This window comes from Apis laboriosa, unplaced genomic scaffold (genome assembly GCF_014066325.1).
Source record: "Apis laboriosa isolate Shangri-la unplaced genomic scaffold, ASM1406632v1 scaffold1_cov151, whole genome shotgun sequence".
In the NCBI taxonomy this organism is placed as follows: Eukaryota; Metazoa; Arthropoda; class Insecta; order Hymenoptera; family Apidae; genus Apis; species Apis laboriosa.
This window is the reverse complement of record NW_025222279.1, coordinates 2,199,796-2,226,878: the sequence shown is the minus strand read 5'-3', so window position 1 is coordinate 2,226,878 and position 27,083 is coordinate 2,199,796. Positions and strand designations below refer to the sequence as shown.

The window sequence follows — 27,083 nt, the reverse complement described above, 5'->3', positions numbered from 1 at the left end:
TCGATTGGCGAGCTCGATGATTGCTCGTGGTTGGATAATTGAAAATTGGAACGAAGAAAGAGAAGAAATTTCAGATTTATTTTTATTAATCGTGTAGATGATGATTAAATTAGGTCGGCTCGATGATTGTTCGTAGTTGGACAAAGTGGTAATTGAAAATTGGAACGAAGAAAAAGAAGAAATTTCAAATTTTGATTAATTGTATCTATGTAGTTACGATGATGATTAGATTAAGTCAGCTCGATGATTGTTCATGATTGGATAAAGAGAAGAAATTTTACATATTTTTAGGTTTATTTTAATTAACTATGTTGTATTGTGTAAGTAATAATTGAAAATTGGAAAGTTATTTTTATTAATCGTATAGATGATGATTAAATTAAGTCGGCTCGATGATTGTTCGTAGTTGGACAAAGTGGTAATTGAAAATTGGAACGAAGAAATTTTAGATTTATTTTAATTAATGTGTGTACTGTGTAAGTGATAATTAATAATTGGAACGAAGAAAAGGAAGAAATTTTAAATTTTGATTAATTGTACCTATGATGTAACTACGATTGATGATTAGATTAGATTAGCTCGATGATTGGATAAAAAGAAGAAATTTTAGATATTTTTAGGTTTATAATTAACTGTGTAACTGTGTTGTAAGTGATAATTAAAAATTGGAAAGGGAAGAAAGAGAAGAAATTTTAGATTGATTTTGATTAGACGTATTGTTACGTATGATGTACCTATGATGATGATTAGGATAATGGATTTTGTTTTGTTATAGGATCAATGGATAATGCGTGTTTGTTCGTTAATATAACGTAGATCAGATGTTCAATAATACGATACACATCATCGGTACATTAATCGAGAGTAGATCATGGATAGGTTAGAGGATTAATTCTCGAATTAATACGATCGAATGTACGATTTTGTTAGAGAGACGAATTGTAAAACGTAAATAGGTTTTATTATCACACGAGTGAAAATTAATTAAACCGTGCCTATTTAATATTCTTTCGATCGGACAACTTCTCAAATCTCTTCAAATTGAATGTAAACAAGAATTATTTTCATTTCGCATTGCGCTATTTACCTTTATATTTATATTTCACATGGCATCCTACCGGAAGATTTTCCAATAACGAAAATAAATTTCTCGCTGTTCTTTGTTTCGATGTAACGTATCGCTGCCTTTTTCAAACAGATACCTTGTTTGCAAAATGTGGCACGGGAGTGCCGGGGGTGTTTGTTGAATTTTTTTTTAAAAAATTTGTTTTTCATTTGTTTCGGTTTGATTGTGTACACCGCAGAAACACCCTGTATATCGCGACAACTCCCACCTTGTTCCCAGGTAAACAATTTATTATTATTCGAACGGAGGCCCTTCTACTTTCATTCCATCATTTCTCCCTACCTAGATCTGTCAATCCCGTTGTCGATAGAGGAGATTAGAGGGGAGGGAGAAGGAAAAGAAAAAAATTTTCTTTTTAAAAAAAATGACAGAAGGATTAGAACGACGAAACCAGATGCCAGAATGAATAAAATGACTAAAATACGGCGACCCGATCTGTTTAAGAAGTTCAAACTTAGAGTTCTCGCCCCCATTTCTTAAATTGGATTATCGGCTTCCTCCTTATTTTTAACCGATTCCTACGTTTACCACTATTCCGATCTATAGTTATTTTTAGATTTGACATAGTTTTTGTTATTCGACTATACTTTTATTCCATTTTTAGTTAACTTACTATAATCTTTAGATTTAAAAAAAAAAAAAATGTGAAAATGAATTTGGTGGATCGTTCGTTAATATTTTTCTTTTTTTTTTGCCAGTTTTGTTTTTTTTTTTGCCTCGTATCTTAAGAAGATTAAATGCGTAAAATACCAACGTCCCTCGTGCATCGTTTCTTACAAGTTTAAAAACGCCTTTTTTTTTAAGACTGCACCCTATTTATCCTAACTTGCACGTATCGCATCATATTTTCATAAACTTCACTCTACCGCCCTTGCTTTTCCTCCCTTTTTCAACTTCCCCTACGTTACGCGAATTCCCATAGTCGTAATCTTTCGAGTTTATATCATCGCAGTATCGTACGATTTACAAAAATTTTCCCCTCTATTATCTCATTCGTGGGAATGACGAATATTGGCGCGAAAAATTCTTTAAAAAATTTCTCGTACGAGATAACAACGAAAATTTCACAATTTCTCTAAAAAAGAGATAATTCTAGATATCCTTAAAAAAAAAAAAAAAAAAGAAAAACGGATTCGCACGCAGGAAAGAGAACTCAATTCCCCATTCCAAGGGGGATCTACAAAAATTCCACAAGTGAAGCACAACCGATTCTTCTTCTTCTTCCCTCGCCAAACTTCACGCCTCCTCTTCTATCCTTCGTGTTTCGAAATCGACAGAGTTAAAATGCAAAAAAAAAAAAAAAAAAGAAAAAAAAGGAAGAAGGAAAAAATAGAGAGAGAAAAAACAGACTAGAAAGAGAGAAAGAAACGAAACGAGGATACAGAAAGAGTACACAGGAAATACGGTCGAGTGGCTCTCCAAACCTTCTTTTACTTTCTCTCTCTTTCTCTTTCTCTTTCTCTTCTTCATTCTCTTTTTCCCTTTCCTCTCTTTCTCTCTCTGTCTCTCTCTTTTTTTACATTCCTGTAGTCATGAACGTTAATAATGGCGGAACGTTATTGCATTATTCCGTCCAGTGGCGAGTGGGCCGCCGACCGACCATACGGGAAGATATTACCGTGTGGTGCACACTTCGACGTTTGCAGTTCCATTATGCTACTGATTATCGTGGAGTATCGCGAGCGAAGGTCCACCACCAAGCTTTTTAACTATGAATCGAAAGCGGTGAAAAAAATGGAAAACCGTGGAAAACCGTGTTCCACCACTCGACTCGATATCCTCGTGATCCCCTCCCCCTCTCGATCGCACACAGGGACGATGTTCCTCCTCCATCTGGGGAATCGCGAGCGGGCTTCTCGATGATGATTTAATGGGGCGTGGGGGAGGGGTGAAGGACGAGAGATTATCGCGATTACGCGACGTAACGATGCCGATTGTTACGGTGTACGTTTTTTCTCGAGTGCGGTTTGTAATTGGGATGGGGTGGTTAATGGGATTGCGAGTGGATTTTTCTTTTTCTTTTTTTTTTTTTTGAAAATTTTTCTCCAACAATATCGTGTGGAATATCGAGCGTGGAATTTAGAAATTTGTTAGAATGACAGGATATCGCGATTAAATACGTAGTTGTTAAAACGTGTATTTATATCATTAATGTTTCTGTCGATTGTTAAGTTAATTAAGGAACTTTTGTTACTTCGAAATCTTGGATAGTAATATCATTATATACAATCTTACTTATTTATTAATTTAATTCTAAAATCGTTTCAAATTAATGTTCAATCATTATTAATCATCCCTCTTTTCCATTCCAGGTTAATCCTGGAATAAATAATAATTTCTAGAGAATAGGCAATGATATTAATACTAGAATATCCAATATATATATATATCTTTCTATTAACAACCCATGAAATTGAAATCTCTCTAATCGTACGTTCACTCGAATTTAAACAATTTATAATAACGATCCAATCTAAATTTTAATTCTTAACCCTCCTCCTAACCCTGGAAATCAATCATCGCAGCACGAAATCCGCAAATGTTCCCCGATACAATTGTCCTTACGAAACAAGGGACGCATACCCCCGTTGTATCAATCGGATCACGTAGTCGGACCTCGAAGTCGGATCTCGAATCGATCGGCAACATGGGCGGGGAATCGTCACAATGGGACCAGTGCTCCGTCAGGTAGGCGCTCCAGATAGGAGCGGAATTAGCCCCCGAGTCCATCGAACTTCGGGGAGGGGGAGGGGGTGGAAAAGGAGTCAAGTGGGCCGCCGGTTCACCGACTAAGCGGCGAATTAAATATAGCCGCCATCGTGCATAGCAGTCGAGTGGCTGTTCGATAAGTGGTCTAAAAAAGGGCGGCCTCCAACCCCCCTCGTTCGCGCCTGATCCCCCTCCTCCTTTTTCTTCAACCATCACCCTCTTGTTCGATCCAAGCTGAACACATCCTCGAATCGTCACACTTCGTCATTCTTCTTTTCCTCTTTATATTATATTCGGTCTGATAATGGGGGTTGGATAGGGTAGGATAATGGTTTTACAGATTTTTCTATCCCATAAACGCGTGTGTATATATATGTAAATAGTGGTAGAATATTTATTTCTTGTTATTTATTTTTGGTCTCGTATATTGAACCTCTTTCGATTATTCAAATTTCTTTTATGAATCGAAAGAGGAAAGAAATATCGAAATCTTCCAGCTAAATCATTCTTTATTTAATTTTTGAATTACCAAACTATATTTATAAATTTCCAAAAATTAAAATCAACACTACTAAATTTTTCTTCCAATAATCAAAATAAATATCAAAAAACCGAAATCCTACCCCTTTCAGCCTCATCCATTATCCGAATATTCTCCTTCCAACAACTAATAAGAACGAAAAATTGAAATTTATTCTCCATCTCTCTCGAGATCGATCAACGTCCCTTTTAGAGTCATTAACAATCCCTCTCCATTCTTATTCGAGAGCCGAGACGAGCCAATTCCAAGCTAATCGCATTAACAAAACTTGCAAACCGTCCATCCATCGAAATTAATCCCCTCGTCAACCTCCACCAACCCATCCAATCCCTTTTCATCGTCATCAACCACCACCGTCTAGCGCGCGCCTTCGTTGCAACTTGCAAGTTAATTCGGCGGCTTTCCACGTTTCAAGCGGCCAGACGACGATCCGATCGCGGAAAGTGATTCATCGTGGCCGAGATTAAACTCTCCCCATCCCACGGCTTCACTTCTTTCCGCCGACCTTCCAAATCCTACGCCCGTGTACACCCGTGTTCGCGAGGAGGAGGAAACACGATCACGATATACCCGCAGACACCGATTTACCGATTTAATCGGATCCTCTCGGTTATTATGTAGATAACCCGGCAGGCGGGAATAATTGAATTTCGCGCGGCGATTGGACGCGTCATGGAGACGAGTGGGATCGGGAATTCCCTGGACCGTGAAATAGGATTCCGCGCCAATTCTCTTTTCGCGCAAATTTTTCGGCATTTATCATAAATTTGAACGATTCTTTTATATATATATATATATGTGTATTTTATGGAGATGGAATTAGAATTCTTAGACGTCTTTGATTTCGAGTTGATTGGAATAATAAAGAAAAAGAATGGAGAAATTATTTTATTCATATGCGGTTAAAATTTACGTTTTGGATAAATTTGATGTAATCTGGATAGTTATAATCGAGCATTAGATGTATACATATATATTGTGGAATTTTTAATGTAAATTTTCAATTGGATTCGTTGCATGTAACATACACGTTATGAAACAGCCGTTATTTTCGTTCTAAATTTTCTAGTTACGTTTTATGAGATACTTACTAGATACATCGTATCTTTTCTAACCTAATTTTCAATTCAGTTCAATAAATATATATATTCCATCAAAATTTCCAGCTAATACTACGCTACTTAACCTAAGCTTTTAAAATTTCACGCAATTTCAATTTTTATTTCCATTTACCTTATGAAACAATATATCATATATTTCACCCAATACATCCTACGCTTTTCCACTTTACTTCTAACATCAATCCTTCAAAAACTTCCAAGCGGGTCTAAAAAGTTTACAGGACCTATAATCTTACGAAAATCACCCGATTTACACCCGAACCATTCGAAATTTCGACCCCTCCCCCCCTCTCTCGTGTCGAGAACGACTCGATTTTAATAAACAGGGCTAAAACGCGACACCAGAGCCCGCCAATTTCCGTTCCCCCTCCCCTGCCTAATATCTCTCTCGATTACAACGTTGTGTAACGCAGAGGGAAACAGGATGGCAAACCCGATTTGTTGTGTCAAGCCCTGACAGCCGAGACGAACTTTAACATGCAATAACGGGGATGCACGCGTCGACACGGCGTCGCGATGCCTAACGCCCCTGCCACACGCGGTGATGGATTAGACGCGTGGAACGACCGCGTCACGGATACACCAGATGAAAATCTGATTCGGCACGTGTACACACGACCGGCAATGGCGGCGGCCATTCCAACGAGCGATAGAAAGGGGAGGGGGCGGCCGAGTTTTAGGCTACAGGCGCTCGAGTTGTAATATTTCAACGCGTGGATTACGCGAAGTCTCTTTATTATTTTTTTTTTTTTTTTTTTTTTTGGAAAAGTTCGACGGGGAAGAGTCGAGGATCGAAGGATTTTTGAAGGATCGCGATATGTGAGAAATCGTGTATATATATTTCGATGTATTCGCGAAGTCTCTTTATTATTTTTCTTTTTTTTAGAAAAATTCGACGGAGATAAAAGGGGAAAAGAGTCGAGGATCGAAGGATTTTTAAAGGATCGCGATATATGAGAAATCGTGTATATATTTTTCGATGTATTCGCGAAGTCTTTTTATTTTTTTNAAAAATTCGACGGGGAAGAGTCGAGGATCGAAGGATTTTTGAAGGATCGCGATATATGAGAAATCGTGTACATATATTTCGATGTATTCACGAAGTCTCTTTATTATTTTTCTTTTTTTTAGAAAAATTCGACGGGAATAGAAGAGGAAAAGAATCGAGGATCGAAGGATTTTTGAAGGATCGCGATATATGAGAAATCGCGTACATATATTTCGATGTATTCGCGAAGTCTTTTTATTTTTTTTTTTTTTATNGGGATAGAAGGGGAAAAGAGTCGAGGATCGAAGGATTTTTGAAGGATCGCGATATATGAGAAATCGTGTACATATATTTCGATGTATTCGCGAAGTTTCTTTATTTTTTTTTATTTTTTTTTTTGAAAAAATTCGACGGGGAAGAGTTAAGGATCGAAGGATTTTTGAAGAATCGTGATATAGAGAAATTGTGTATATATATATATATCGATATATTCGGTATTTTCGATTTTGATCTTTTTTAATTTTAAGTTCAACTCGATCGTTTCGACGATTCTCCATTTTCGTTTATTATAATTTTTGACGGTTTCGATTTATCAGTATCGATTTATCGATTTTTCAAGCTCATCCTAGCGAAATTCGATAACAAGCGCGAGGATTGAAGTTAGTTGAAGAAGTGATTAAAGTTTGCGCGTACAAGGAAACACGAAATTGTTTAGGATTTGAGATTAGGAAGGGACAAGCGAAATGTAATTAAAATTCTTTTTTCCTGCAAACACGCACGCGCTTGTTTCGTATCTCTTGTCTCTTACGATCTTTTAATAACTTTCCCCTCTACGCGTCAACGTGTCAAGATATCGGATAAAGAACGCGCTTTGAATTTATGAATGCATCCCTCGAAAAAGTATCTCGTGAGTAGCCGATTAAATCGCTATCTCCATTACAACCAAACATTTTAAAAATACAATTTTGAAATTGGAGAAAAATCAGCGAGAAAATTAATAATAAAATTAAATTTCGAGAATCGTTGTATCTCGAAACAAGTTGTGTCCTCGATTTCGATACTTTTTCAGAGATTGATCAAAATATATGCGATAAAAAAATAATCATCGATCGAAATTTTATTATTCGAACCCCTCGTTAAATCTCTCGGATTAATTAATAAACAAATATTTCGAGTTAATTAACGAACATTCCCCCCCCCCTTCTTCCCCCTTCATTCATCATCGATTTTCATATTTTTTAACATTCGATCGTTGCGCGGGTATCGTGAAAACTAATTTCACGCGCCGCACGCCAATCCGATTTTCATCCCCGCGTTATTACGTGTTTTTCCTTCCTTTTTCCATCCTCCACGGTCAACCCTCGCTTCAACCCCCTATTTTTCGGATTAAACCGTGTCCGCGCCGCTTCAAAACGACGGAAAAACGGTGGATCCCGTTCCATCACGAATTTTCGCTCGATGGAGGGGAACCAAGATCTTAAATTTCCCTTGCCTTCCTTTTCCTTCGAATCGAATTGAACACCTTCAAACGTAAACAGTTATATAATTCCATTTTACCAGCAATTATTATATTCGCGAGAATTAATCAATTTGATTAAAATTACGAGATAATTCTTTCTCTTTCACAATTTCCACAATCCTTGGCAATTCGATTTCAAATTCAAGTAAAATTCACGCATCATCACGCCTCGTATCTACGAATATTTTAATAATCTGAAACGAATAAAGGACCGCGTGCATGGAACGTGATCGAAAGGGGGCAACGTTCGCGAAACTATCGACCTATTGCGTTTGATCGACGATATCGTTAATAAAATTTGGGATACGTTGGCAGCGTTGGATGCGTTCCGCTTTGTGGCGCGGGCTAAATATTAAGCGCGCGTTTTAACGCCTCTGGCAACGCGGCGTGCACTGTGGTCGCAACGCAAATCCTCCGCCTCGAATCCGGGATCCGCGCACAAAATCGATCGATCGACGAAATCCAACCGATTTTCCATTTATCTTCCCTCGATTCTCTTCAGTTCGAGACGCGTCCAACACTGTCTCTTCGGATAGTCTCTTCATCATCCTCTTGTTAACTAAAAGTTTTCTTAGATTCAATCTATGTAGAGTTATGGAGTATATGGCAATAAAATTGATTTATTACAAAGTTCTATTGAGTGAGACGATCAAAAGTCCACGTTCTGACCAAGGTTTATCAGTTCGAAGTTCAAAAAGGTTCTTGAAGGTTTTAAAAGTTGTTCAAAAAATTCTATCAAAAACCCTTTTTTCGAGATCGAGGATCTTTGATGGACGTGCATTGGACACAGTGATCGAGCAAATCTAAGGAATGAATTCCTGGAGGGCTACGCCTTCCACAAAGTCCGCTGAATCCGCAAGTGTTTGCAATAATTTTTCTCTGATTTTTCTCTTAGACTGGAAAAATATCGTCTCAGGTCCCAACCACGAATTTTGTTTCTAAATAGATTCAAAGGTCGTCCAAATTCTTCTCTCCATTGTGCACGATCATCCTGTACATAATCTGTTCGATGTCTGAATATTATTACATTTTACGAAAGAAGAAATTGCCTCGATCACCAATCCACTTCCGTTCCCATCGATTAACTGCAAATATTATACACATGCACAATAAATTGTCAATCACATAGTGATTTGTACATAAACAATGAACCTCTTCGATCAATCATGCGCATAATATTCGAATCGATTCAATCAACGTATTCGTACAAATCAAACAATTAACAAACGTATTGCGGTTTATTACAGGGTCTCGTTATCTCCACGTCCCGCGCGTATTCAATCCCTCGTCCGTGGCGACATTTGCAACGATCGCACGAAGATCACGATTACTCTCGATCGTTACTCGCTCTCACGATCGTCCACCACGGATAAACCTGATCTGATCGACGACGAATCCTCGAAAACGATAATGGGATTACGCGTGATCTAAACCCAACCTCCTCCTCCTCCTCCTCCTCCTCCTCCTCTCCCTCCTCCTCCTCCTCCTTCTGCTCCTCGAATCTGGGAACACGGTCACGTAGAGATAGTTTTGGAACGAGTTATGGAGACGCAAGCATTGTCAGCTCGAACGAACTTACCCCGCGACACGAGGGGTAATCTTTCAGCCGCCCCTTTTCCACAGAGAGGAGAGAAAGAGCGGCAGGAAATTGGCTGGCGAGGGAGGAACGGGACGAATTTCGCGCCCCATTGATGCGCGAGTTCTCCGGTAATTATGCGATCTGATGTGCGTGCGTGTGAAGAATATATGAAAATTAGTTGGCCTTGGTTTATCATATATATATATATATATATTGGTTGAAGAATTTTTGCGAGAAAGTTGAAATTTTATAAGGTAGGATAATCGAGGGTATTTGTTGTACTCGTTGTTGTTTCTTATTATTTTGAAAGGATTTTTGGGGATTTATTAAGAGATAATAAGAATTTTGTGAATGGAATAGAATTATACGAAATTGGAAGGTGATTTTAATATTTACCGGAAACGATTGTGCAACTGTTTCGATATTATATTTTCAACGGCGCGTATCGATTCTCACGTGGACGAATGGAAATTATTCGGTTTGTTATTTAGCAGCTAATTGCCTCTATAACGAACAATGTCGAGTTACGTTAAATGTGAATTCAATTTTGAGAGAGAGAGAGAGAAAAAAAGCTCTAATTTAATCATTATATATTTAGTTCGATGATTAATTTCTCGTCGTAGAAACAATCGTTCATTTCAAATTTTCACTGATCAACACACAACGAAATTTCTAGCGGACTTCTGAATATATGAATATAACGGTTGCCGAAATGTGTTTTCTATTATAATTATTAACCAAGGAATAATATTAAAAATATTTATTATTCCCAACGAGTCATTGACATCATTCAAAGAAAAAAATTTTTTTTTTAAGTAGTATTCGACAATAAATATTTCATTTCGATAAATAAAAATAATAATAATTCAAAAAATAATAATAAATCACGAAACGAGCGATATCGATCGAAAAGCCATCCTCTCTCTCCCTCTAGTCAAAGATTAGACACTGACCCAAATATCCCCTATATCCAATCGAAATTACTCCATTTTTCTCCCCTTTTGTTTTATTTGTTTATTTATTTTTCTTTTTTTTTCACCGAAATAGCGACGACGAATCGAAGATTTTCCAAATGATTCGAATAAAACGCAATAATGAAACGGCGATTGAAAAGAGACGGTGAAAAAAAAAAGGAAAATGGAGGAATGAAAAAAAGGACCTCAGTCTCTCGTTGTCCGGCCATCGTGCCTCATTAAAAACGTATTCTATTCGCGAAACGTAAAACGGGAGGAAAAAGGGAAGAATCAATGGAAAACAGGGATTTGTAACGCGACGTGAAAATGATCTGTATTTTCTTTTCTTTTTTTTTTTTTATCGTCATTTAAATCCACGCACTGAGATATATTACGCCGTAATTATTTCGTGCACGATTCATCAATTTCGATCGAGATTTCAATCGATAAATCGTCATCCTTTCAACTTAATTCCATACGTTTCGATGAATATCGAGAATGGTCGAATTAATTATTCTTTGAACAAATGCGATCCGATGTGTTGTATAGATTCGGCTTGTTCCCTCAATCTGAACGGTAATCTTTTAATCCTTGATGACGAAATGACCATTTTGCTTTTCACGATTTATAAAAATAGTAACTGGATTCCCGATCAACGATATTATTTTCTTCGACAAAAATATCTCTCGTGTTCAGGAGGAACAATTCCCAATTTACAATAACATTCCCTACATATTTCGCTATTCCTTGTCAACAAGATACATTTCCCTTTCCTATTTCCTTTCAAACTTATTTCAAAAGAATTATATACGTATAATACACAAAGATACAATTTTTCAAATCGCCCTTTCCATCATCCATTACCTCACAAAATTCTCGAAAATCATTCCAATTACTAATAACTCACAATAATTCATCTCGAACAACGTCCAATGTCGTTGCCGATTTTCAATATACCTCTCGTCACAGAGAAACACCCGAACATTCGAAGAAATCCGAGAGAAATCCAGCCTCCTTCTCCCTATAACAAGACAATAACTTCACTCCCTTCCATATATCACCCAACCAATACCAACCTTTCAAAACCCCATCCACGCTCCAGCACCCCCTTCATCATCCCCTAACACTGACGTTCGCGCCAAAGACGCGATCCGGAAGAGCTGTGGCCGGTGGTAAAGTCGTCCATTTTCCAGCGGACACGTACCCTCGCTTAATGTCCGTTCGCGGTGATGCGGGGAGGACACGCGTGGAGGAAGGGAAGGGGAGGAAAAAGTCGAAGGGAGAAAGAAGTCACCAGTCGAGAGCGACAGAGAGAGAGAGAGAGAGAGAGAGAGAGAGAGAGAGGAGGGAGAAGAGAGGAGAGAGAGAGAGAGGAGGGAGAAGAGAGGAGAGAGAGAGAGAGAGAGAGAGGAGGGAGAAGAGAGAGAGAGAGAGGAGGGAGAAGAGAGAGAGAGAGAGAGAGAGGAGGGAGAAGAGAGGTTGGCGCAGAGTCGCACAAAGAATGGCGATCGTGGGTGGATGGGTGGTGGGTGGATGGACCGAGGGGGGTTGGTGGCGAAGGGTAGACGCGGCGGAGAGCGAGTATCGCGATACTCCATCGGCTAGAAATCGATACGGGGATGGCCAGGGGGATAGGGGCCGGATAGAAACTACCTACTCTTGCTGCTTGTCCGTATTCTTTTTTTCTCCTTTCTCGCGAGAGACGAGAGGCGCACGTGGCCTCCGTCCGAGACGATGAATTTTTCGAACGTTGAAAGGACTCGTTTTGCAACGTTTCAACGCCAATCGAAGGTGGTTTAATTAATAAAACTCGGTGTTACGTCGTTCGAGTTCGTTTCGAGAGAGGGGGATAGGTGGAAATGAGAGATTTTTTTTAAAAAAAAAAAAAAGTTATGATAGTATTTTTGTTTCGCATCGTGGATGTATTTAAACGTGTAAAAATGTGTAAAATATTCGAAACGATTCTCCGTTTACCCGCGTTCGTAAAAAAATATGAATTTGTTGGATTGTGCGACACGGTCTATCTATGAAAATCCGGATGTTTCGGTAGAATTGCGGCAATGGCACGTGAATTTTGACAAAATGTACGAATTAAAACTCGGAAATAACTCGTGGACGGTGTTCCCGTCAGTTTAGAGCAATCCTCCTCGCGTAACTTATATAGTGCAGTGCAGGAACGAGTTGGAAGTAAACAAATAGTTTCGGATAGTTTGCAATCTTTGAAAATTATAAACGCTTTAATTTCGTTAATAAATTAAGAAACAAAGCGTTATCTTTACTTCAAAAATTATATTCTTTACTTAAACAAAAATATCTCTTGATTATATCAGTGGATTATATCAGTAGATCCTATATCTTTCTCAAGTTCTATTACTTGCATCCTTACTAATAACTTTGTACATCCGTGTAATATTAATCAACAATAATTACTTTTATTACGGTTATACAAAGTTCGAATATTTATTTTTATACATCCGTTAACACAACGCTTGAAATTGAATTTTTAATATCTTCTCAGCTATAGTTTCAAACACGTAGTAGGTGTTAATTAAAAAAAGGAAGAAAATATGAATTACACGATTGAAGAGTCCTCTTTTTTTTTTTTTTTTTTTAGTCGATCGGTTTTTACAACGGCAAGTGGCGCAATTATTGGTGCTTCGCGTCAATGCTGGTACTTGGGCTTAATTGTTCGTTAATTAACTGCGAGAAATTAATTAATACTTCATTCACCTCGTTACAAAGTTGTTAATGCGGACAAGTTATTCGGTATGCATTCCATTGAATCCGTATCCTATTCCCGTCACGTTAACACGAGCTTATCGAAATTCTAATTCTTCTTCTCGTTATTATTGTTACATAATTGTGTCAAAATTGAGAGATTTAATTTAAATATCCGGGCAACAATATATTTATTATTTCGTTAACAGAAATTCAACTTTGACTTTCTTCCCTTTAAATTCAATTTTCATTAGAAATTTTCGATTAGCCTTGGTCGATACGATATAAAAGTAGAAAAGTTGGAGTCATGACGGTAGAACAAACAGAGGAGGGAGAGGAGGATCGTCGTGTTCGGTGAGATACGTTTATCTTACGTTCTACGTTGATCTTTCGTTTAATTTTCCATGTTATGATTCTATCTTTTCGATCTATCTTCATCCACTCCCTTCAAATTCCCGATATATAATACCCTATAAATTAATTTTTCACCATCGATCCAGAGAAAGTCACACAAATTAAATTTCACGTTCGATCCAACTTCAATTCCAACGATTAATTTCGATATAAATAAATTCTCCATTTCCACTTTCAAATTCTTCTTTAATATTCAAAGTGAAACGACGAAGGAGCGATCGAAAGAAAAATTAGTTTTTTAGGGCTTCGACCGGTTTTGACTTTCGTTCGTTCGAAAAATTAATCCATAATAAGCGATTTCCTCTTTTCCTTCGGTCTAAATAATTCGATTTGAACGATCACCGAGATTCCCGATGCATCAACGCATCGAGCACAGCATGGAGCATCTACTCTCGTCGTTTACTACTCGTCGTCGATACTCGAACGCGGCCTATCTCGACCCTAATGGATAATTTCCATCCCACCCCCTCGAAACTTTGCACGAAAAAGGCGTACAGGGCCGATACAGGCTCGTTGCCATCCACGATTGCCTCGATCAGAAATCAATAGACGCGTCTAGAGCGTCTCTGCACGTGTCAATCGAGAATTTCATCCCCGGTTTTTCACGTTTTGTGCGTTGACACGCGATTTCGAACCCCCCTCTTCGAGTACCGTCCCCGCGAGATTCACGATACAAAAAGATAAAATTAATTTCTAAGCCTAATTCCAATTCTAACATCAATCGATATAAAACTCAACGAGATCCAAAAATAATTATACACACTGACGACGACACCTGTGTTGAACGTACGCTTAAAAAAAAATCTTTCTCAGAAATGGAGTTACATCTCCGAAAAAATTCTAATTCTTTCTCCTCTTCAAATTTCTCCCTCTTCGCCCCTTTTAGCTCGACTCATCTTCTCGATAATGGAGAACAACGATATACTTTCCCTCCAACTAATTCCTCGAATCTCACCTTATCCCCGTACCTTTTCATATCGTCGTTCGGGGGAGGGACGTCCAACAACCATTCCAACACGTACCGTCCCCCCAACGTGAATCCACGCGATGGTTTCCCATCGATAAAGCGTGAAATGAGAATCACTGAGGTGTTCGGGCCCGGAGAGTGTTGGCACAGTGCTCGTGATCGATTACTCGTCATCCGCGCGCGATGTCCCGAGTTCGACGCCCACACCAACCACCCACCCCCTCTGCCAAACCAAACGTACTTCTTCCCCTTTTTTCCTCCCCCCCGATCCTCCTCCTCCTCCTACTCGTTGTCTCCTGCCTCCCTTTCCACTTCCCTGTTCCACCTCCACCACCACCACCACCACCACGATACGATACGATCACGCTCCTCTCTCCTCGCTCATCACGCTGCACATCCACACACGTTTGCATCGACCATGGCCAACGCACGCACACGTGGATGGATGGACGTTTCGCGCACAACCAACGCGCCTTTCTCTTCCTTTTCTCTTCCTCCGCTTCCTTCGGTGGAGGAGGGTGGTGGCGAAGGGGTTGTTCTCGCCGGAAGGAAGGGGGGACCGTAGGCGTAAAAAGAGTTGGGGGAGGGGAGGGGAGGAGGAAGGGAGGAGTCGATCTCTGCCAAATCAAACTTAAGCCTCCCTTATCTCCCCATCTTTCGTTCGATGCCGGACATTCGGAATATGGTTCGCCCTCGGTATTCGAGGAGTATCGATCGTAGGTGACTGGTCGCCGGCTACCACCTTCCCTCGATTTCCACACTTTTCGAACAGTTGTCTGTCCTCTCTTTCTCTCTCGTGTTTCTTCAACCAAAATTTCAAGTTTTTAAAATTATTTTCTCGATTGGATTATCGGGGGTCGTATCGAAATGCTGTGATCGAATGCTGGTATTTTCATTCGTGTTGCGTTCGTTGTCGTGAAAATTATGATATTTAAATTATCCGTGACGAAATACGTAAGTGAATAAATTTGGATAAAGGCAAATTTTGGATTTGAAATACTTTAGATAATCAAAGTGTGCCAATGAAAGAATTTTCATCGTTGTGTATCGTATATGTATATATATCTTGTTGGTAAAAATTGTACTATTATTTCATAATGCTTACGTATTTGTTGAAATAAAAGAGGTATAGTGAAGAGATAGATAGACAGATGGCGGCTAATGGGTCAGGAAATAATAATCAAATAATTATTGGCAAAATTTGTGATGCAATTTCAATTGAATGGATACGAAGGGATAGTAGGAAAACAAATACGTTTCTCCTTTAATACGATCGATTTCAATGGATATATAATCGATATTAAGCCGATCATTCGCGTGTTGCTTTTTTTTTTTGTTCGAGATTAAAATATAGAGGAATTAAAAAACAGTGAATACGCTTGGAAAAAAGGGAGAGAGAAAGGAATATGAAATGGAATATGAAAGTTTTATCGAAAACCGCATATTTCTATCATAAATATACATACACACATACATATATATATATATATATCTTTACCTTAATTAAAACGTAGGATAATAAACAAAATGTCGAGCAAATAAAACCGAATATGGGAATTAAAATTGTGCAAATGATGATCCAATGTGCGTTCTTAATTTACATCCGCGGTTTTCGAAATTATTTTATATATATATATGTAACCGGATGAACGCGAAGATAATTTAATTCCATGAAAGAAAGGTTCGAAATTCGAATACGTATTCGAATACAAAAAGTATTGTTCAATTTTACTCTATATTCTCAAAGAAGGACTATTATATAATATTTAAACGATTATCCTCCTTTCTTTTACAAAATTTATTATCACGAAATTATATTCGATCTCTTTAACGAGCGATTTTAATCTATTATCATCATTTTTTGGCGAAATCTTTTTCAAACAAACGACAGAAGGAATATATATAATTTAAATCAATTTCACACGATCTCGCATTTGAAGCTACCAATCATGTTAATGCACGCGAATCGAGCACGACTGCAGCGAAGATCAATTTAATCATTTCAATCATACGAACTTGATTGACGTAATAATACGTAATAACGGTAGCGTAATAAATTATATTAATTGAAATTAAATAACGAAAATTACCACCGATCTTAATTGAAATTTATCTCTGAAAAAAAAAAAAAATATTCGAAACGATCTTTCGTGTATTACACACACCAGAAAAATTCAAAGAAAAATTCATTTTACTTTTCTTCGCTGCTCGATCGTCACCCCCTTTGAAACCAACCCCTCGATCCTTTGTCACTTTCAACCAAAGTTGCGAAACGCGAAATCGATCGAAATCGAGGAATTACTTCGTTAAGTTTTGAACAACTTTATCTGATGAGGACGGTGATTCAAATTACACGTTTTCGAAAAAAGATGGCAGATTGGCCGGTTCTCATTGTCTTAGCCCTGCTCCCATATAATAAGGCCGCTATCTGTCCATTAATCTAGACACGGTTCGGGCACAGTACACGTCCTCCCCCAGGATACACAAACCCCCCTTTCTTTCCCCCGCCTGGCTATTATCGAGGCGAAAGAGAACGGGGTTGGGAGGGGCAGGGAATAAGCCTAGCACGAGGACGAACAACGCCAAACCGTTGCCAATTCTCCATTGTCCTTGGCAATCGGCCATTCTACCCTTTCACCTCGCAACCCTCGCAACACCGGACATCTTATCCTCTTTTTCCCCTTCTTCTTCTTCTTCTTTTTTGCAACTATCCAGACTATCGAGGAACCTGAGATTTACTCGAAACGAAAAAACGATGACGGAATGGAACGATTTTAATCGTAATTTCAGATTTTTGGGGAAAATTTTAATGAAAGTGGACGCGTCGAAATGAAATGAAATATTCGAAATATCCGTCAACGGAACGAGTGGAAAAATATTATCGTAATATCATCGTTCTCTCGAGATTTTTTTTTCTCGGGTTTTATCCATGGTTCCTAGATTTTATTATGAAAGATCGTATGTTTCAATCAACTTGAAATTCACGTACGTGTACGACACGCGTAACGCGTTAATCGTACACATCTTTCCTTTGTTGCAATATATTTTCATTCGTTTATTTTGTTCGAGATGATTATACAATATACACGGATCGTGAATGAAAATGTGAAAATAGAAAATGTGAAAGAGAGGACTCACCGATCAGAAGGAGCAATGATACGGTCGAGTCCATTCCCAAAGCCGAAACTCGTCGAAACGCGATCAATTCAACGCATTCTCGGAACATTCCTGCAACAAGAATTATGATTTTTTGGTTGGTTACGAGTCGAGACAGGAAAGGTGGATTTGGATACGTGTTTTTGCTGGCACGTGTTTCTTGTCGATGTCGCAGATCGGATGGAAACACGTTTTCGAACGATTAATTGGGGATAGAGGGTTGAGGTAGTGGTTGATGCATCGATGTTTAAAGGGTGAATGTACGTATATACATATATATATGCGTCCATTACCTTCCTCGACGATCGCATAAATTTATCCTTTCAGAAGTTTCAAATAACATTGATCTTTCATTCGAAGTTAGTTCGATTTAAAATTTGATCAAATTTGAACGATAAACAATTGTAAAAGATAATTTTGATAGATAATAATTTTAAACAATTTAAAATTTATATTAATAATAATTTTATAATTTTATTTATTTATAATAATAATTTTAACAATTGTAAAGATAATTTTGAAGACAAGATCGTGTCCCGTAATTTTAATCAACTTTCGTTCGTCATGTGACAAATTTGACCAGAAAGATAATCGACTATTTCAAAAATTTCTCTCCATATTTTTAAAAATTTTTATCTCATCGTCCTACTATTGTAATTATTGTTTTATTTTATTTTATTTTATTGCTATACGCATATAACCATGGGATAATCACTTTAAGTTAATTTCGTTGATACAACTGCACGGATGTTCTCAAAACCACAAAGGGAAGCATCATGCACGTGTACATAATTATCCCTAATATAAACTCATTAACATGTACCAAAAGCAGGTGAATGGCAGGTTAATATCTCGCTCAAAATATGCCATGTAATCTCACGCGTGCACGCGTACACGGATACGCGCATACATTTCACACTTTTACGTCCACAGATTCCTCGCAACACCAATTTCCAAAATAATTAACGACGATTCGAAGCCAGGGCCCAGGGGGAGCATCGATCGAGCATCGTTTTCTTCAATAATACATAATTTCCAATCTTCATCGCAAACAACCCCCGAGCAGATTTCCAGCAGAAACTTTCGTGGAAAGCAAACATGCTTCATCAGTTTGCAATAATAGTTTGTCCAAGAAGGAAAAATATGTGGAAAAATATGTTTATCACGCTAATATTATCGATACATATATATATATACATCTTGAAAATTGAATATTCAAATAATTTAACTTTCTTCGATGAAAAACTTTCTCTTCATATAAATTATTTAATTATTTGATTCTATAAATATTAAATGCCTAGAATTTTTTTCGCGAAAATATTTGAAATATTTTAAATATAAATTATTTGATTCTAAATATTAAATGCCTAGATTTTTGTTTCTCAATCGCCAAAGTATCTTATTTTTACTTTATTTTACTTTAATATGACATATGGACTAATGGAAATAATCTCGCGAAAATATTTTAAATACAAATTATTTGATTCTAAATATTAAATGCCTAGAATTTTGTTATTCGATCGCCAAAATATCTTACCTTTACTTTACTTTACTTTAATACGACATATGGAATAATGGGAATAATCTCGCGAAAATATTTGAAATATTTTTGAAAAAAGAGAAAAAGAAGGAAAGCTTCGTTTTTAAACATCCCTATTCTGCGGCCTGCACCATCCTCGTTTCGACGGATTTTACGGAAGCGTTAACAGGCCGGCTACGCTCGAGAATCAAGCCGAATTAGCATGCTGCCTACGCATCTGTTGACCATTAATCAATTAGCGCGATTCCGCGTGCGTGCGCGCACGCGATGTAACGATAGAGCGTATCCCCGATGGCGTAAAATTTCGGTTAAATGGCGCTTGTTCGCGTCCCGCGCGTGTTAAATGATCACGTCGAAAACCGCGGCGAGAGTAAAGTTTAATAACGGCACGGTCGGCCATGGTGGCCACGCGAAATTATTCTCTTTATGGTGTGTCGCGTGTGTATCGGGTGTGTATCGCGGTCGACCATGGTAAAGGATAACGTACAATGTTTTCGGGAATTTTGGTTGGAATATTGCACGTGAAATGCCGGTTAACGGTTCGCCAAGTATTACGAGATGCCAAGTTTCGAGATAAAATATATTTATCGAAGGTGAGAAGGATATCGTTCGAAAGGGGAGGAAACGAAATTTGGACGATCTTGGGTGGGACGAAGGGGTTTAGGATTAGAGAATTGGGGGAAAGGGATCATTCGTGATCGTCGAATGTTTCGAAAAATTAAGATTTCCAAGCTCTGATAAGATATTTTGGTATTCCTCCTTGATTTGCGATCCAAAATCAGGAATCTAAGATTTAAAGTCCCTGATTTAGGGGCCTAGATTCAGAATTCAGAGGTGGGTCAAGATTTGAAGTTTGTGGTCTAGGAATCAAGAATTTAGAATTTAAAATTTAGAAGAGTACAAGATTTGAAAACCAGTCTAAGAATTAGAATTCCAAGATTTGGAGTTCAAGATCTAGGAATCAATACATACAGGGTTTCAGACTAAGCGTTTAAGATTTAGAATTCACAGTCTAGGAATTAGGATTCCAAGATTTCCAAAAATGCAAAATTTAGAATTCGAGATTTAGAATCCAGAATTTAAGATACAGAATTTGAAGTTCCAAGATTCAAATTTTTAACACAGAATTTATAGATTCTAGGATCCAGAATTTGAATTATAGAGTCCACGAAATCTAAAATCCAAGGATCGAGATGTTTATTCTCTGAAATCCACTTGTACCTTTGAACACAATTCAATATCTAAATTCGATGATTCGAAATCAAGATTTGAATTAAAAATCATAATGGAATAATTTTCTGATGGAAGAAATGCCAGATGTATTTTTTCGATATCCCGAGAAACGAATAAAGCCAGGTATAAAGTGGAGGTAAGGAAATTTCTATTCGAGGATCATTTTGATCCGACGTTTGGAATTGAAACGTATTAGACTGAACGTGGATACACGTATAAACCGGTCGATAAGCGATAAGATTGATGGTAGTGCGGTTAAGATATTCATTTATTTCTGAAGAGTGACACGCTATTTTTCAGTACGCTCTTCGACGAGCGTAATACATTTATCTTAATATTTCATGCTGTCCGAAATAGCGAGAACAGCGTGTGGTGTATCTCTGTACGTGTGTATGTATAATGGGACGAATGTAACTGCTGGCAGTAATGTTGGCAATAAAAAGAATTATAGGACGTGTATATTTCTTTCTTCTTCTTCTTCCATTCGTTCTATTCATGGATAAATCTAGCAGATATCTATATTGTATAATTGTAACTATAATGTAATCGAACACATGTGAAATTTTCTCGACTAGGGAAGTAGGGATATCCGTTTTAATTTAAAAAATTTTTTTTTCTTATTTAATCAAAATAGAATACACGTTTCGTTTCAACCTTGACAATTGCATTTTAAATTTCGTTATTAAATTTGGAAATCAAAGTATTTAAATATTCAAACGTCTGCTACTTGTCATTATGCAAACAAGGAGTGCAAGAAGATCAAGATAAATACACTTGGACCCTTTCACTGTTTCTCATTGAAGGAAGTGGAAATAAATACTCCTAGGTATATAATCAGAGAAACAAATCTACAAATGGTCAGAAGCAATTATCAAAGTTTACGAAATACTCTCGTTCTTCGCTTTTTTTTTTTACATCAAAGGAAATTAAAGGCAAACATTGGGTTGGGAAACATGGAGTTATAAATATTAATTTTTCATTAAATGGAAGCCCAACGAGAGCCCCTCAACGTAACAACACTTTAATAAAATTTCACAGTCAAAAATATTACCTTCCTATCTTTCATCCGTCTCCTATAACATCAAATAATTAACTAGAATAAAAATAACCTTAAATGAAACTTGAAATTAACTTTTCCTTTATCAAACTTTTTTTCATAAACATCAGAACACACCACCCACTCTCTCTGCCCCATCATTCTCCAAGTATCAAATAAAATGAAATAAAAATAACCACCCCTTACAATCACAAACTTCTACTTTAACAAACATCAAAATCATCCCCTATGATGAATAAAAATAATTTACAACGATTAAATTGAATACACTATCCTCTGTCTTTCTCCTGTAATTTAAATCACAAATTTTAATTCTACTTTATCAAATTTCCTTTCGAAACAAACACCACCCTTTCATTATCCCTTAAAAAAAGAAAATTCGCCAATCATTGAAAAATTATTTTCTCAATTTCTTTCTTTTTTTTTTGCAAAGAAGACAAAACTCGACAAAACTCGAAACATCCAAACAAGTTGAATCTCGTTCGAGTCGCGATACAAGTTTTTGAAAACACAGTGGATGATTTCAACAACGACCACGAGAACTATGTCTCCGCGTCGCGGTTCACAGGGGTTGGAAAAGGGACAAGAATGACCGACCTCGAGCGTACATTTCGTGGACGGGGCAGAAAGGCAAGGGGATAGTTCGGACAGGGATGCTGGAGAACCGGAACCGCGGTCATTTTTCACCGCGCGGACGTCCGTTTCCGGTGCCCGATCGCGGCGAAATACAAACAAAAATGGCGCAGGAAATATGTAGCGAGCGAACGTGAGGGGGCCGAGATATCTTGTTCCTTTTTTAAATTTTTTCTTTATTTTTTCATTTCGCCGCCACGAAATGCGAACAAATTTTTGTGAATACGAAAACTATTAATTCCTTATATATATTATTCTCCGTATTAGAAAGAGAATTACGTAAAATTTAGAAAGCTAATTTCTATTTTGATATTTCCGAATATATATTTGATTATTCGTTTTATATTTATATTACATTATATTCGAATTATATTTGATAGATTCGTTTGTTTCGGAATTCATCGAGTTGAAATTGAAATTATCTCGGATATTTTGAACGGGGGGTGAGAATTGGATCGAGAACGATGGATCATCGGGATTATAATATACTTTTCCTTATTGTGCAACGCGAAACTTTTTTTTGAAATTTAAACGCAATAACAACGATACGGCCTGTCAATAACCGTTCCCTGACAATTTCATCGGGAGCGAGTTCTCGTTACGTGCTACTATTCGATACTCGAGCGGAGTCTGTGTTTCCTGCTGGCTTTGCAATTTACGTTTCCACGTAGCCGTGAATACAAATTGGTTTGATCGATACACGGATAGTTAGCCGGTGGATCATTGTCGAGTTTAAGGATAGATCTCGTTGTATTTTTCTTTTTCACAAAACTTTCTTATCAAGTGAAAATATGATTGAAAAAATGTATCGTGTATAAAGACTATAAGATTATTGTTTTCCTTTCTTTCTATCTTCCACCAAATACCGATAAAGATTAAAGATTATTAATCACAATTAATAAAGATATTTGATAAAAGAGATAACACTAAAAGTAACACTATTATCACGAATAATCAAATAATCATCGAATTGATTAACCAAAGATTCGACAACGACTTCCACGACTTTCCTCCCTAATCCTCCCAACCCCTCAAAAATCAAACACATTCCAAACAATCTCTCCCCGTTAAATCGCGCCAAGTCCCATCCAATCCACCGATTCAACTCCCCCCACTAATCCTCCTCCCCTACAAACTCTCCATAACCATTAAACCACGCTCTCCCCCTCGTGGAAACAGAGACGCGTCTCAAAACAAACTTGTAGAAAAAAAAAAAAAAGAAAAAAGAAAAGAGAAAAATTCCACGCGGGACAGGAAACGAAAGCAGTTACGAAACCGACCACAGAGAAAAAACACAAGAGGAAGATGGACGGGGAAGGGGCGAAAGAATACAGAAGGGAGGGACAAAAAAAAAAAGAAAAAATTATTAAAGGTCCCGATGATGTACATGGAGGAGGATGTACGTACGTGCATCAGGCTCGGGATCAACCGTTTACAGCATCGCATGAATGCATTATTATGCCTGAAACCCGACCCCAACCATCGCGGTGAGTAACCATAGACACGCGTGAACGGATTTGCGTTCGATCATCGTGGCCAAGGGGGAAAAAAGGTTTTCTTTTTTTTTTTCAAAAAACCACTCCCACTACGTCTGTCACTTTGCGCCGACGTTTGATGCTTTTTACTCCCCCCCGTGTACTCTTCTTGTACGTAGATGCGTGTATATATCTTCTCTTCGTGTATTCTCCACCCCCTCTCCCTGTAACGTTTCAAAGCTTTTTGCCCTGCGGTGAAAAGAAAGTCGGGGGAGGGAAGGGCACCGCGTGGATGGGAAACAGGCAGCTACTACTACGACGACTACGACGACGACTACGACGACGACGACGACGACGATGGCGACGACGAGGAGGAGAGAAATCGTGTCGTGGTCGTGTTTATCGTGTTGGTCGTTTTTACAGGGAGAGAGGTAACTCGCCTATACCGGGCTGTATATACGTTCGTTACAACGTCGAGTAAGGAAGGGAGAAGGGGATATATATATATATTTTTTCGTTGATATTCGATTCGAAATGGAAAAGGGAGCCTTTCAGGGGCTGCTTCTTTTCTTTCCCTTTCTCTTTTCTCTTTTTTTTTTTTTTTTTTTTTTAAGAGAGAAGTTCGATTCGAGCGGTTGAAAGGGGGATACGTTGAAGGGGGAAGTTGGACCGTGTTGGACGCGGTTTGAAGAAGTTTCTTTCTTGGAATTTTTTGACTATGAGGATAGTTCGAAGTTCTTTTCTTTTTTTTTTTTTTTTTTTTTNTTTTTTTTTTTTTTTTTTTTTTTTTTTTTTTTCTTTTTTTTCTGTTTTGCTATGGCACGATTGGGGAGGAAGGATTTGGTTTGCCGATGTTTTTACTGCCGATTCGATCGAGTTTTTCTTTTATTTTTCTTCCCGATTCCATCTATTTTACAAAGGGAACGAGAAGAGTTCGATAACCTTAAACTTTAAATTTCTTTCTCGATTAAAACTTGAGGGAATCGAGGAACTTCGAAATTGAGGAAGGTAGAATAATCTTTATATTTTTCCACTGTTACTCGTCATCGAAGGGAAATACGACTTGTACAGCTTCTCGATCAGGAAATTTTTTTTTTTTATTTACGCTCCATTTGCTCATTTTGACTTAATCTTCTCCCCTCATTAATATCGGTTCCTTGATTTCCTCTCAACATTTCTCTCCTCACCCCCTTCATCCCCATCCGAAAAAAAATCCACCGCGCATCCTCGAAATTACACGTCTGGACGCCGAAGGATCCCCGCTTAAGGGATCCTCTCCTCCCCTCCCCTCTCCTCTTTCTGATAATGAAAACCATTATTGCGGCGAATATCGAAAGGATTTGCGGGCGAATCGGGGTCGGGGTTTAATCGGTGGAAAATCTACTTTGGCAGAAAATTACGATATCGAATTGATTGGCGCTTTAACAAGATCGTTGGAAATCGCCGAAGATCCGAGAAGAGAGATTCGCCCTTCGCCCTTTTGTCCGCGAGGACACGAGTTTCTCTGAATCGGTTATATATATATGTATATACCGAAAGCTCGCCTCCTCTCTCACCTGTTGAGCATCACCGCCGAAAGAAAGTTGGCCGCGTCGATAACGGCGAGGAATAAGGAGAAAAGGAGGGTCTCGCGGCTGGTTGCGCGCGAATAATGGGTCAGAGACTCGGTCACGCGCCTCTCTCTTTCCCTTTGTCTCTTCTTTCTTTTTCCAGGGATGCGTTTCTCGATGTTTCGCCCCCTCCTTTTAGAGAGTCGCACGAAGGATTGCTTTATTCCGAGTTTAAAAGAGGAAAGTTTAACATTTGGGAGGGGAGGGAGTTTGTAATTGCGGATATCGCGATGAATCTGGGGACGAGTTTCGAGGAAATGACCTTTATCTATCTTGTATCTTGAAATATTACGCGTAATATTTATCGAATAAAAATATCGTCGCTGTGTTAGGTAGCACTTTTGTCGAGTATAATTTGGTGTAGTTGTAAATAAAATTTTGAGGTAGCGTTAAATTAATCGTTGGGAAATATATATTGTTGAATTAATTGAACGCAAATTTTCACGATGTGCAAATAAATAATCCGTATATTTTACACGAGCCAAATTTGAGGATAAACAACATTTAAAAAGATTGGAAAAATATTTGTAGTATTTTTCCGCGCAGATCGATAACACACGCTCGCAAAAACAAACGAAATAAAATTGTTAATACATTCGACAAATATATGTATATCGCGTATCTTTTACCGAATAAAAGATATTTTTTTTTTTTTTTTATATCTTTTTAATCAAAATTCTTGCCGATATTTCTTTGATTCTTCGATCAAAAGATTGTAAAAATTTTTCTGAATATCTAATTGTATTATATATTACAATAATATGTGGATATATATTATATTATATTATATATTATATATAAAATTTTATTGTTCTCGTTTTTGAGAAAATCAAGTATAATTTTTAAACGAAATAAAATTAATTTCAACGCTTTTTCCTTATTTTCACGTTCAACATTTTATCGATAATTCAATCTTATTTCACTTATAAAATCTTACGAAACTTTTTACAAATTTGATCTTCTCAAAAACCAATGCGTATGAAAAAAATTTCATCCTATACACTATCTCTCTTTTTTCTCAAAAAATAACTCACCAAATTTCGTACGTCCATCTCCATACCCTTAATCACGAAACTTTACACGCTTCTAACAAACTAAATACGATAAACGAGTCGAACTTTCTTCGCCATCCATCCATCGATCCACGAAACGCGTGCGAAAAATTCCCCCTTTTTTAATTTAACCCTTATTAAAAAAACGCTTATTCGAAACGGTATTAATAATCAAAAGTTTCCCGATACGATCCACTCGCCACGGCTGAATACGATCAACTGGCAAGGAAAGTGCGTAGAAGGGCACGGTCGTGGAACGAAACTTGTCTAAATGTAAACACAATAAGCCTCGGGTGGGGGACACGAGTCACGTAACGGCGATGTAAACAAGCGGTAACGCCGGCAGCGACCCATTATGAAATCCAATAACGCGAGTTAAGACGTAGTTACGCGACGAACAACAAACGAAACGCTTCTCGTACCGTTTACGTGCGAAAGTCGATGGTCGAATCGACTTGATATTAACGGACTGCGAGGAGAAGAAGATTGGACGCAATGGAGATTACACGTTTAATCGCGAGGTGGAAGTTTTTAAGGATTTTTAAGGTAAGAGTTTTTTTTCTACGAAAATTTCGATGTAATTTTTTTTGTAATTGGTTTTTAATTTTGGGGGGAGGGGAGAAAGAAGGAATATTCGAGTGTGAACGTTGAAATTTTATCGTGTAACGAGAAACTGTAACTTTTAAAATAGG

At 37.7% G+C, this 27,083-nt stretch overlaps 1 protein-coding gene across 5 annotated transcripts in view; it reads right to left on the bottom strand.

Annotated features, from left to right (window-relative positions):
* The window catches only part of LOC122712205 (Down syndrome cell adhesion molecule-like protein Dscam2), a 111,226-nt gene extending 84,718 nt beyond the window's left edge, over nucleotides 1-26,508 (bottom strand). For all 5 annotated transcript variants that reach the window (XM_043931645.1, XM_043931643.1, XM_043931644.1 and 2 more), the window contains exons 1-2: nucleotides 26,374-26,508; nucleotides 17,774-17,863 (exon numbers count right to left, since the gene is read on the bottom strand). In XM_043931645.1, coding sequence (XP_043787580.1) covers nucleotides 17,774-17,861 — 88 coding nt within the window. In that variant the 5' untranslated portion in view covers nucleotides 17,862-17,863; nucleotides 26,374-26,508. The remainder of the gene's footprint in view (nucleotides 1-17,773; nucleotides 17,864-26,373) is intronic.
* Between the last annotated feature and the right edge of the window lie 575 nt (nucleotides 26,509-27,083).